This window comes from Hevea brasiliensis, chromosome 18, assembly GCF_030052815.1.
Source record: "Hevea brasiliensis isolate MT/VB/25A 57/8 chromosome 18, ASM3005281v1, whole genome shotgun sequence".
Taxonomy (NCBI): domain Eukaryota; kingdom Viridiplantae; phylum Streptophyta; class Magnoliopsida; order Malpighiales; family Euphorbiaceae; genus Hevea; species Hevea brasiliensis.
This window is the reverse complement of record NC_079510.1, coordinates 3602762-3617140: the sequence shown is the minus strand read 5'-3', so window position 1 is coordinate 3617140 and position 14379 is coordinate 3602762. Positions and strand designations below refer to the sequence as shown.

General features: G+C 34.4%; 1 protein-coding gene across 1 annotated transcript; it reads right to left on the bottom strand.

Annotated features, from left to right (window-relative positions):
• Positions 1 to 2106: 2106 nt before the first annotated feature.
• Positions 2107 to 9525, bottom strand: LOC110648627 (trihelix transcription factor GT-3b). The gene is made up of 2 exons (XM_021802916.2): positions 9079 to 9525; positions 2107 to 2951 (listed from the first exon to the last, which is right to left on the bottom strand). Exons 1-2 carry the CDS (start codon positions 9397 to 9399, stop codon positions 2349 to 2351), a joined length of 924 nt encoding a protein of 307 aa, XP_021658608.1. The 5' UTR covers positions 9400 to 9525; the 3' UTR covers positions 2107 to 2348.
• Positions 9526 to 14379: the final 4854 nt, after the last annotated feature.

Below are 14379 nucleotides of genomic sequence, written 5' to 3'. Positions count from 1 at the left end.
TTCCTCGCAGGTTATCAATAATTACTTAATTGTATTATTATTCTCTAAATTTGTAATTTAGAACTCTGCATGTACTAGCAGCAGCATTAATCTTATCAAGGACTGTATGAATTTAAGTTTTTATATTAATAAATAAAAATTTTTGATGATTTTTAAATAGTTTATAAATGATGTAATAGGGTTGAGCTGAACTCCCCAAATTTTAGTTTTTGATAATTGTTAGGTTAAGTTGACCCGAAATAAAATTGTAATAATTAATTTAAATTATTTTATATGCATGTTGAGCCTCAATTGTGGGCCTGATCATGGGTTTTGGAACAGTAAGAGTTACTACAGGCCTCGGGGGCTTTATGCTAGCCCAGGTCCTAGTGCTGATCCGGTTCATAGGTTGAGTCGTGACAAAAAATTATATATAATTAATTACGTATACAATAACAATAACAATTAAGTCTCATAAACTAGTTAAAGCTGGCTATATATATCATTTTTTACCATTCTAATATATTTAAAATCAATTCCATATCAATATTTAAAAATTATAAATTTTTTTATATTACTTTCTTTCATTTCATTTTAAGTTTTTCCCTATCCATTCTCATTTCTTTTATCACTAATTATCACATTTTTATGTTAAAAGTATTTTTAAATCAATCAGATTAGTTGAAATTGAATTGTTAATTAACTCTTAATTTTAAAAGTAGTTCAAAATTTTGTATAAATTAAAATGAATTATGAATAATTTTTAGAGAAATTACAAAAAAAAAAACTATACTTTCAAATCTTTTTTATAATTATACTCTATATTACATAAATATCAATTAAACCTTATACTTTTTTACTTTTTCTAATCATACCCTATTATTGACATGAGAGGGCAAATGATATGACAGCTTGGTTGTTGAATTAATGACACAAGTGTTGATAGGGTATAATTGGTGAAAATTAAAAAATATTGAATTTAACTAGTAATTTAATTAATATAAAGTATAATTACAATAAAATTAAACGTATAGAGTTTTTTTTATAATTTCTATTTTTTAAAAATAATAATAAATTCATATATAATTTTTTAGCTAATCCAAATAAGACAATTTGTCATTACCAAATCCAATCAAATATAATTTTAGCAATCTCATTATTTCCCTTTTTCACTTTTTTTTTTCTTTCCATATATATTATAGATTATATGAGCACTTTTAGCAATCCCGTTAATGCCTTTTTAAATTTTTTTAATATATTATAAATTCCAGATTTACTAAATTTTTCACATAATAAATATGATAACTTAATTAATTTAACACATTTATAATTATAAATTATCAAGAAAATTAAAAAATGGAAAATGTTATAAACCTAAAAAAAATTATTATAAATTGTATAATTTATAGATATATATGTTATATGTTAAATATTTAATTACATATAAATTATATATAACTATATTGAAATTTCATAATATATTTAAGGATATAATGAAAAATATGCATAAAATCGACTTCGATCCTTTGATTTAGCATTATTCAATACTGTTTTCGATTCGTTTATTGGCAAAGAGCCATACCGGTGCCAAATAGTAATATAAATTTGCTTCATTTTTTTTTTTTTTTGTTCATTTCCGTTAGATTTTTTAGATCGATTCAAGAGAAAGAAGTGTGCACCTCAAAAGCTTCGTTTAGAACTTGCTTAAAAAATAGGGGAAAAAAAAAAGCTTCGTTTAAAGACAATGTGATTACTGAGGAATGCAAGAAGATACACAAGGATCCTTAAAGTCACCTTCTAGGACATGATTTCACTAGTTCCACTAGAACAGAAGCAGAGCATCATTAGAGCACAAAATTAACCAAGTGTAACCTTATAAATTTTCCTTTGATCCAATTACTTCATAACAATATTGCATTGAACGAAACAACTTGAACAAATGAACCAAAAAACAAAGGAAAAATTCAACAAATCAGTTTCAGTTTTATCTTCCAAGAGAAAAACTATGTACATCAAATTCAGATCCCTAAAGTCATGTAGTTCCCAAGAGCTATAAACATAAGAACATGTAGTTTCTCCAGCTTAACACCAAGAAGAAAATTTCTCTGAAAACCTGTAGATGTCAACTTTGACCCAAAAAGCTTCACCTTGTATGCCAAAACTAATAGCAATTGTACAAGTGTTTCCTGTTCATATACTCTCTAGATTTCCATTTTTTACAACAAAAATTCACATAAAAAATGTTTCTTTAGTGTTGTCATTTTTCACACAGCGACGATCCCACTTTCTCCATTGATTACCCAAAATTAAAATAAATAACCACAAAATTGGCAAGTGATGGAGTGATCAATGACAGAAATCCCAGTGACCTATATACCTTCGATATCATTTTCATGTATAAGTTTGTTCAGAAGTGTAGTCAGCAGCGCATCTCTCCTCTCAGCCCTGCTTTCTTCTCTTGTCCGCCTCTGTTCTTCCCTCTCCCTCCAAACCAGCTCAATCATTAATCTCTCTTTCTCAATTTTCTCCATTGACTGTCTCCATTCCAGCTCAAACAACCGTTGCTCATTCGCACGCTTTTCCATCATCTCCCTCCACTGCATCTCCATCTGTTGTTGCTGCTGAAAGAACTCCTTGAGCATTTCCTGAATACCAATAATATTAGGATTTGAGGTGCTGGTTACTCTTGAAGGCATCTCCATTTGAAATCTTTCACGCTTCCTCTTCTGGGAATTGCTTCTAGCTAGCCTCTCCTCCCCACTACCATCATCATCCTCATCTTCATCTTCTGAGAGTTCATCAAAGGATCTGTCCGCACTCATTCTCTTTACCCGTTTCTTTGCCCGGGTAGAACCTGCCTCAGAATCAAAAAGCAACGGCTGCATGTTCTTTGCTCTTTCAGTAAATACTGCATGCAGTTCCTCAAAGAATGGGCAATGCAGACCATTCTCAGGATCAGATGTCTCCTTGCCCTGTTAAATTATTGCATACAATATCACCTCATCAAGAAAGAATAAACGATGTATGCAATAATGGAACTGAATAGAGATTTCAATATATACATAATAAAAATAAAACAAAATACGCCAAATAAGAATATAAACAATGTCTGAAAGTGCTTTGTTTCTAGGATTTATGGTTAGAAATTTAGCAGGTAGCCATGTACAACTGTTATAGCAACCATAGCATAGCTGGAAAAGTCATTTATTCCTTGCAAACGAAAGCTATGCACATTATATCAAATGTTTCATAGTGAAAAGCAGCACAAGGAAATAAAAGACTGAAGCAGCTAGCTGTATACAGCAGTATTTATAACTATTTTAAACAGCATAATATCAAAGATTGCTACAGGGAATCAAACACTACTAAGATATTTAAGGATTTTGCGCTCTTAAATTAGTTTTTAATGTTGTGCTGTGGTTGTTAAATGGAAAGCAGGTTAGTAATTCAACAGTAAGGTAGCTGTATCTTTGCTGGAAGTTCGAACTCCAACATCCAAGTATGCCTTCTTAAGTAGCCTACATGCATATATGTTACAAGTAGCTTTATCTTTGTCAACAATTTCTTCATCCATCCCTGGCGTTAGCTTGCCAAAGTCTAGTAGTGCCTCCCCTTCCTTAATCCATCCCTGGTCTAAATGATATCATGCAGAGTGATAATCTGACTTCTAGTTTTAGAATCAGATCAAGTACTCTATAATCTATATTTCCCTTAAGTCTCATGGAATGCCAATTTTAGAAATGATTCTGCATAATAGATACCAGCATAATGATCCTAGCTATTTTTGGCCTCCTTTTAGACACTTCTCTTCTTAATGTGATGCACATCAACTACTCTCCTGAATGAAATCAAATTACATTGCCCAGCCCCAACCCATCCCTAGATTTTATGTTATTGCAGAACACCATTTGATATTCCTCTTTAGATCCCCATTTCCTTGCTTTTTACATTGGCCCACTGTCTTAAGGTTGCTACCAATTTTAGGCATCCTTTCTTGCATTATTAAATGAACCATGTTCTTAGCAGTTTCTAGTTCCCAGACCCAAAGATAACCGTGGAATCAAGGGTGCATTTGGTGTGAGTTAAGAAGTTGGAGGTGAAAGTTATGTGTAATATTTAAGCGTATAATTTTTAAGGAAAGTGGTAAAAAATTACAAGAGTAACAGTCAAGTGTGTGTGTCTGGTTTATATTTGTCTATACAGGTTAGAGGTAGATGGATAATGGTTGAAACTCATATGTAATAATTATTGTGGTAGTGGTGAATGGTAGCAGAGGAAAAAATAATAGCATATTCTTTATTATCTTTTTCCCCTTTAACATACAGGGAGATAAGTTAAATTTCAATCCCCAAGCGGGTGGATGGTAATTACTTTACAAAATATTTCCCTCATAAGAGTATACCCAGCAAGGTTGAAAAAGAATAAATTTGACCCCCTTTACTTTTTCCCCCTTTCACCCCTTGCCATACCCTAAGGTCACAATTTACTAATATCCTAATACATCAACACAGATCCAATCTCATTTGCACATCTATAAGCCTTGCTAGTTGTTTTATCGAGCATTGCTTTTTAAGCAAATTTACAACCAAGCCACAATATAAGCAGTATATTATTTTTTTTTTTAACACAAAAAAACTTGAGAAAGAAATTGCTTGAATATTTGGTGGACTCGACACATGGCAACACCCCATCACTCAAAGAGGCAAAGATAGGCTTACATTCCTTTTTTATCTGTTCCAAATTATAGGCCACTTTCTTTTTTGAGATGATAGTTTATTTATAAGCTTACTAATATACTTCTATTTAATATATGTTGATAAAATAAAATTCATTAGTTTCAAGAATAATTTAATAATATGAATTATTTAATTTTTAACTCCGCCTAAGTAGTTTGCGCTTAGCCGGTCCCAAGCCCGGATAAAGGAGGAGGGTTGCGGTAGGTGACAACCAGCGTAAAAATTTTGTCACACCCTATGATATGGATTCAAATGATATAAACGTTGAGGCGTCCTCTACTAACGACGCGCTACATCGGAGCCCGGGTCTAGTGATAAATATGCAAGGGTGTAGGGCGTTCACCGAAAGCGACGCGCCATGCCGGCGCCCGGGTGTGGTGTTAAGTGAGCAAGGGTTCCCACATCATGGACGGGTGTGGGTAAAGAAGTTAGTCCATAAGACAGATAATAGAACAAATAGTGGAACAGAACACAAGATAGATATAGAAAATAATAGAAGATATCATAGAAGGAGACCAATTAGGAAGGAGCAGGATAGGAGGAGGATCAGGGTTGGTACTTGGAATGTTGGATCACTTACAAGGAAAATTAATGGAGCTTGTGGATACCTTGGAAAGGAGAAGGGTGAATATTGCTTGCATTCAGGAGACTAAATGGGTAGGAGAGAAAAGTAAGGAAGTGGGTAATTCAGGGTACAAATTGTGATTTACCGGAAAGGAGAGAAATAAGAACGGAGTGGGTCTAATCATAGACAAGACATTGAAAGTGAAAAGAGTAGGAGATAGAATTATACTAGTAAAGCTAGTACTAGACGGAGAAACAATAAATATAGTTAGTGCTTATGCCCCACAAATAGGACTAGCAAAGGAGAGTAAACAAAGGTTTTGGGAAGATATGGATGATTTAATGCAAAGCATACCGAATGAAGAGAATGTTTTCATTGGTGGAGATTTGAATGGACATGTAGGAAGTGATAGGCAAAGTTATGAGAATGTTCATGGAGGTTTTGGTTTTAAATGAGGAGGGCAAAAGCATCATGGATTTTGCTATGGCATACGACCTAATACTAGCAAATACCTACTTTATAAAAAGAGAGTCACATTTAGTGACTTTCAAAAGTGGGCAACATAGAAGCCAAATCGACTTCCTCTTAACCAGGAAGACAAATAGAGCTCTATGCAAGGATTACAAAGTCATTCCAGGAGAAGCTTTAACAAGTCAACATAGGTTGGTGGTCTTGGATGTCAAGTTTAGGAACAATTCAAGTAAGGTCAGAAGAAATAGTGTAGCTCGAACAAAGTGGTGGGAGTTCAAAGGAGTAAAGCAAGTGAAGTTCAAAATGAGCTTCTTGAGTCCAAGTATGGAAGCTAGATATGGAGGCCAATGATATGTGGATACAGATGGCATCAAAGATTAGAGAAGTAGCTAGAAAAGTACTTGGGGAGTCTAAAGGACATGGACCACCCTCAAAAGAGAGATGGTGGTGGAATGAGGAAGTACAAAGAAGAGAAAAAGGGAATGGTATAAGAAATTACCTAAATGTGATAATAATGAGGCATATGACAAGATAGCAAAGAAAGAGGCAAAATTAGCCAAGCAAGAGCGCCTTTGAAAAGTAATATGAGAAACTTGAAATTAAAGAAGGGGAGAAAGATATTTATAGATTAGCAAGGAGAAGAGAAAAAGAAATGTCAAGATCTCAATCAAGTTAGGTGCATTAAGAATAAAGAAGGAAAAGTGTTGGTGAAAGATGAGGACATTAAAGAAAGATGGAGAAATTATTTTAATGATCTCTTTAATAATAGTCAAAATGGAAATAGCGTGAATATAGATTATAGAACAATAGAAAAGAATGTAAATTATACTAGAAGGATTAGATCTTTAGAAGTAAAGGAAGCACTTAAGAGAATGAAAGTGGGTAAAGCCTGTGGACCCGATGAAATACCAATTGAAGTGTGGAAGTATTTGGGAGATATGGGAGTGGCATGGTTAACTAAATTATTTAATAAGATTCTAAACTGATGAATGGAGGAAGAGTATTTTAGTACCTATTTTTAAAAATAAGGAGACATACAGAGTTGCTCAAACTATAGGGGAATTAAACTCATGAGCCATACTATGAAGTTGTGGGAGAGAGTTGTGGAGCATCGACTACGTCATGATACTTCTATCTCTCTCAATCAATTTGGTTTCATGCCCGGTCGTTCAACTATGGAAGCGATCTTTCTCATTAGAAGCTTGATGGAGAAATATAGAGATGGGCAGAAAGATCTACACATGGTTTTTATTGATTTGGAGAAGGCTTATGATAGTGTTCCAAGAGAGGTCTTATGGAATGCGTTAGAATAAAAGAGGGTATCTATTAGGTATATACAAGTATTGAAAGATATGTATGAAGGAGCAACTACTATTTGGGAGGGGACACAAGAGATTTTCCGATCTCAATTGGATTACAACAAGGATCACCATAAGCCCTTATCTTTTACATTAGTTTTAGATGAAACATATACAAGAGAGTATTCCTTGGTGCATGATGTTTGCGGATGATATTGTTCTGATAGATGAGACACGAGAAGGAGGCAATAGGAAGCTAGAACTTTGGAGAAGTACTCTAGAGTCAAAGGGTTTTAAGTTAAGTAGAACGAAGACAGAATACATGCATTGCAAGTTCGGTGAAGGCCAAGGTGATAGGGAAGGAGTTAGTTTGAATGGAGTGTCCCAAAGTAATCACTTTAAATATCTAGGCTCAGTCCTTCAAGTAGATGGGGATGTGAGGAGCATGTTAGTCATAGGATTAAAGCGGGATGGTTGAAGTGGAGACGTGCCACGGAGTTTTATGTGATCGTAAGATTCCCAATAAATTAAAAGGAAAATTTTATCTATGCTATATGGTAGTGAGTGTTGGGCCTTTGAAAGAGTCCTACGATCTAAGATAAGAGTTGCAGAGATGAGAATGTTAAGGTGGATGAGTGGCCATACTAGACTAGATAAAGTCCGTAATGAAAGTATTAGAGAAAAGGTAGGAGTGGTGCCAATTGAAGATAAGTTGAGAGAAGGGAGATTGAGGTGGTTTGGTCATGTGAAGCGTAGACATACGGAGGCTCCAGTTAGACAAGTAGAGCACATTAGGCTAGAGGATAGAAAGAAAAAAAGGGGTAACCTAAATTGACTTGGAGGAGAGTAGTACAGCATGACTTAGAAGCATTACACATTTCTGAGGATTTAACCCAAAATCGTTCAGAGTGGAAAAAGCGAATCCATATAGCCGACCCCAAATTTTTGGGATAAAGGCTTAGTTGAGTTGAGTTGAGTTGTAGAATTATTTAATTTTTAATAGAGAAATATGAGTGGAGAGTATATTAGAAAATAAAATAAAATTTATTGCTTTCATTATATTAACTATATTTTCTTAAACTATGTGAAAATAGAAGTAAGCCTATATTTGTGGGATGGAGGGAACATTCTTTTTTTTTTTTGGCAAATAACATGGTAAGAATGAAATGGAGCTGAAAATGAATTTTGTAAAATTTGATAGTTGCAATTGGATAGAAAATGTGAAATGGTATGATTTGTATTTGAAATATTATTTCAAAACGTTCAATCACATTCATGAATTTAGTTTTCATCAATTGAATCTACCAAAAAAAAAAAAAGCCTAGTGGTAGAGGAAAGGAATGGTACTAGTGGGGACCCTGCCCTCTCCAGCCCTAACAAACTCCCTTCCTATATTTTCATCTAAGCAATTTCGGGCCCCAAGAATTGGCTTTGATAAGTCAAGTTTATATTATTTTCCTTTTTATAAATACAAAATACACTTTTAACTCAATAATTGTTCATAAAGATTTTCCTCAAAATTAGTTAAAACTTCTACTCCTTTGTGTTTATATTTTCTTAGTACTACATCTTCATGTTTATCAACAAATGCAACATAATCATCCATTTGAGTGTTTTACATGATCTAGAGAATTCATTCTCTTTAGATTTTTTTTTTTTTTAGTTTTTTTTATGGATGGCATTTGGATATTTTTGGTAAACTGCATTGGGTTTTTTTTTATGCAATTAATTTTTTCCAAATTAAACACTTCTCTCTTGTAAAATATATCTATGCTCTTATATCATACATATTAGAAGAAGTCATCGTGTATTTGACATTTAACAGTTTTTCTATAGCCTAGTGATAAAATTGGTAAAAAGATGCCTCTGTCATTGAGAAAATACCTAAATTATAGATACAGGAACTAATATACAAATTCCATTATCTGTCCAACACTGGGGAAAAAAATGAGGATCATATCATACAAAGGATTGAAAATTTTCAAAATTTCAATTTGAGACCATAATCAAAAGCCAAAACGAAACATACCTTGTAACGATTGATGAGATTCTTCCACTTACACTTGCACTGGTCAGGAGTCCTACGGTATCCTCTTTCTCTCAGCTTTGCACTCACAATCTCCCAAAGCGCCTTTTTCCTTTTCGCAACCGTGAAATCTTTCTCCAGCTCCGCCCGAATACCAATCAAGTCCTTCGTCTCTTGTTCCGTCCACTGTTGTTGCGGCTGTGGGCCCTTCTCTTTTGACGCCGACGGCGAGTTATCCGCCTCTGGACTCAGCATTGTTGATGCCATCGCCATGCTTATTGGCCGGAGATAATCGATGTTCACGCTGCCAAATATCGGAAACATTAATCTTATCGGGATCCGTATTAGGGTTTTCCAGACTCCTTCGCTCTCTTCAAGTCATCGAGTAGTTTTGGGTGGGTTCTGCTTGGTCTTCTGGGACTAGTAACGGACTGACGAAAATGCCCACAGTTTGTTCTAGATTTAACACTTATGCCATTCCTGCCCCAGTTTACTGTAAACTAGTCCGTTGCTTGCCCGTGTATAAGCAATTTTGTTATTACTACTTACTATTTGTCACGGGCCGGCGTAAGAATAACATTGGAACTGTATATCATTTGATTTGAATTCTTTTAAGATGAGTTAGTTACAAGAATCTCGTGATAATCTATTTAATAAGATAAATATATTAGCATAGTTTGGTGAGTCAATTGAAAAAAATATCACAAGCATCATATATGAACAAGCATCTCAAGTATAATAAAAAATAAGACATAAATATATTAAGAACGGACTATTTTTTTCATTCAGTTATCACAATCAATACAATTAGATTGATTATCCTTACATCATTTATAGGCAAGGGAAACCTACAAGGAGTAGCGGAATAAAAACTCACAATGTCAGTGGTTAGCTATACCTATCACTTCATGGTAGTCAACTAGTCACTCCCCCCTAAAGAGCATTAGGGACACAATGGGGTGTGGCAGGAGGAGATATCACTATACTTGAGCCATAACACCCCTAGAAATACATAAATAGAAATAAATACAAAATATTCCCTTTAGTCTCTAAAACTTATATTTTACTTCTCAAACTTTTACTCATTCACATTTTCCCCCACTCAAATGGTCGACATCCTCATCAACTGAGCTTGTGCCAACTCTCTCATGCATTGTGCATGTGATTATTATAGAACACACAATGGAATATTGCCTCATTTAAAACCTTTATCAAGAAAAACCCGAAGAAATCTTGGTGAAGGAAAAAAGAGTACAATGTGTATCTACTCCACTCATTTGGTTAATGGTCTACTTCCTTCTCCTTACTACACTCTACTTGCTCAAACTTTTCCACTTGACAAGTTAACAATACTTGCTTGGTTATTTCTGACAACTCACTCTACTAGGGTCTCTTTGATTCTTTTGTTGATGGTTGGTGTGAAAGATCAGCTACGGCTATCATTTTTTCATTTGAATACTATGGCTTCGGTTTGGTTACATGAAAACTAAGCAAGTCTTTTTTTCACTCTGGTGACTCCATTTCATCAATAGTTTGGCCTACTTCAACAACAAATGATACTTGCACTTCGCACTTGTGAACTAGTCTCGTATCTTAGTTGTGGAGCAATCAAAGTTGATCTGATAATAGCTTCCCTATGAATTGATTTTCAAATGCAAATTCTTATGTCCTTCAATTTTCATATGCCCATTCTTCATGTGTCTATATGCATTTTCTCTAGCTGGACTTTTGCAATCTCTACATTATGTTCCCTTCCTCGATGAAGTGATATGCTCTGGGATTTCTACTTGTATAAGGATCATCTATAGTATGAGCTCCAAAGGCTACTAAATCGTAACAATCTCAAAAGAACTCTTATTAGTAATAGAGCTCTTCTAAAATTAAAACAAAATTGGAAATAAATACTAAATAGTGCAATATTAAGTAATGAAACATAATTCTTCTAATTAGCATTGATAATGTTACGAGTATTCCTCCAGCAGACGATAAATCTATTTGTTTTATCGTCTGTTTGTGGATGAAATTGGTTGAGACATCTAGTTTAAAGCCTAAGAGAAGAAACAACTTTGACCATAATGATCTTATGAATCAACTGTCTCGACCACTAATGATACTTTTTTGGCACATCCCAATACTTCACCATATTTTTAAAAAATGCACCAGTGATATCTTTTGCTGAATAATATTTTGACATTGTCATAAAAGTCCATATTTAGAAAGTCTGTCAACTACCACCAAGGTATGATCATATTCCCCCACCTTTGACCAGGCAATAGTGAAATCAAAAGAAACACTTTCCTACTCTTTACACTAACTAGTAGTGGTTGCAACAATTCTGTAGGACTCTGTCAATCCACCTTATCTTGCAGACATAGTAAACAAGTCTTCATTTACTCCCTTACATCATCCTCTAGTTGAGGCCAATGGTAACTTTGTTTTTAACAAAGCTAGTGCACGTTGCTATCATGGATGTCCTGCCTACAGAGTGTCATGACATTCTTGCAGTTATATTTTTCTCAAGTTACTCACCTTTGGGACATACACTCGATCACTCCAGGTCGTCAAAAGTTCATTCTCCAACCAAAATATCTAGTCTCCCCTTCTACTGTTAGTTTTATTAGAGCTAAAACTTAGGAGGCTTTTTGCAACTTTCCCTGAATTTGTTTCCGCAATGTGGTAGTTCCTTTATTACTAGACAATGGCACTATTTGCTTTGGGAATGTCAAATTTGACTTCTTACTCAATGTATCTATAACTCTATTTGAACTCCCCATTTTATACTCAAATTGAAAATAAATTTTGACCAAACATTCTTGCCATCCTACTGGTTTGGAAGTTGGACTGACCACTGTATTGTCTATCTCCACCATAAACCTAGATCCCAACAAATAGCATATCTAGGTATGAAAATAATGCACAACTGCTAGTAATTCTTCCTCTTAAGCTATATATCGAGTCTCTGTATCTTTTATCTTTTGGCTTTCAAAATCAATGAATGACCCTCTTGCATCAACATTCATCCCAATGCTAAATTGAAAGCATTAGTTTGAACTTCAAAGTTCATCCTATCTGGGAGGATCAATACTGTCACCACTACCATTGCTTGTTTAAAGTTATCAAAGGTTGCTTGACACTTATCTATCCCCTTCCATCCATTTCCCTTTTTAACAATTCCATAAGAAAGCATATCCTCCAAAAGTAAACCTACATAATCTGCTTGTAATAGCTTGTCAAACCCAATAAAGATATCAATTTTATGTGATGCTCTTAGGTATTTGTTCACTCCTTTACTTTCATCTTGGCTAGGTCCATATGGATACTGCCTTGCTTGACCATATGGCCTAAAAACTTGATTCAGGTTGGGGCAACAATAAATTCTTCCTTCTTCAAAAAGAGTTTGTTCTCTCTCAACTTCTCAAGAAATAGAGCAAAGGCATTCCTTATATTTTTTCAAAGTAGAATTGTATGCACAATCTCATCACGATAGACACTACAAACTTACTGGGATAATCACGAAATATCATATTCATTAAAGTACAAAAGATAGCTAAAGCATTTCTTAGTTCAAAAGGTATAAGAAATTCAAAGATACTATGCTGTGTCACCCACGTGATTTTGGGTTTATTCCCCACATGCTTATTAATCTCCTTAAGTTTTCTTAGCAGCTTTCCTCAAATTGGAGAGCCAATATCAATTTCTTTTCATAGAGGGGAATAAAATTTATGAGCACTACATAGGTCGGTCCCCTGTCGAGAGAAAACAATCTTTCCTAGGCCCTTTTAGTAAAATACTCGATAGCTCACTCCTACAATGTTCCATGCTCTTGGAGTTAGCAGCTTTTTATCTTTCCCATATCTTTATGTATGTCTAACTTGGAATGGGATGCCATCACTTCTGCCATGAAGTTATCAATGGCTCATTTTTCCACTAGAGCTCTTGCTGCTTTTCTCGTGATACACCAATCAACATGCATCAATCCCCTTTCAGTAGTTTGTTTTGGCTTTTCTTCTTTGGGACCCCAAAGAAGCATAAGGCATCTTCCATTGATGGAGCACTCTCTTCCTTTCTCTGTTCTTCTCTTTTGGGACCTTTCTCTTCTTCTCAGATGGCCCCTAAGACATTTAAACATCTTTGTGTGAACATTAAGAGATGCGATGTCATCCATCACAGAGTAAAACACTTTGATATTCTAAGTTCAACCACTATTAGGTTGTTTAAACTCTAATACCAATTATCCCATAGTCTTGCATAAAACTGTTCTCTTCCTAGGTTTGTTACCTTGTCTTCCCTTTTCCCTATAGGAATAGGGCTACTCTGGTCTATTTCCCCACTCAAAGTCTTGCCCCATTTAATAAGGTAATTGTCTAGACTTTTTACTGTGACCAAGCTTATATTGAGCTCCTTCACTTTTCATCTCGTCAACTCATACTTTGCCTAAAGTTTCAAGTTTATTAGAGAATCAAATACCTTATCTATTTCTACCATACCCTTGCTATCTTAGCTTGAGTGTCGCAAAGGTCCTTACATACTCCTGGATTGAATCTATCTATTGTATTTCATTTAACTCACATCATGTGTTATGAGCTACCTGCTTAAGGTAAAAATAGTGCTTCCAATTCTACTATTATTTCTTCCAATTTAGCATGCCGCCACAGTTTGGCATCGCTTAGTTAAATTCATTAGCATTATCTTTTTAACTTGTCTTCAATCATTTTGAGTAGCATTAGAATACAATTTTATATCAAAGAAGAAGTTGTTTAACCTCTCTTGCATTGCGAGTACCACCAAAATCCTTTTCGTTTCAAAATTTTAGCCTTACCTACTTCATAGGCACTTACATTAGAATTACTGGCAGCTCTTACCAACAAGTTCACCTTGAATCGTGTTCATAGTCTCCTCGACATTATTGTTAATATCAACCACAATCCTTATAGGACAATTGTGAGAAGTGGTAATAAATTTTAAGTTTTCTACTCTTCCCCTTTTTGATGATAACAAATAATTAGTGGATGAAGGAAATTAAGCATAAGTGAAGCGTGTATTTTTTAAAAAATTCTCCCCTTTAGAGTACTCCCCCTTTTAAAAACAATTGATGTCTTAATAAATATAATTTAGAGAATACATAAGAAAGGTTTTGACCTAATGAGTGTAATAACATGATGTCATAAGGCCTAAATGAATAATGATGCAAAAAGTATTACCGGATTAAAAACAATCCAATAAGAGAGTAAGCCAATTATATGAGATAATATGTCAAGTATCATCCAAAAAAACAATAAGGCCATAAGTAAGTATCGCATGTAT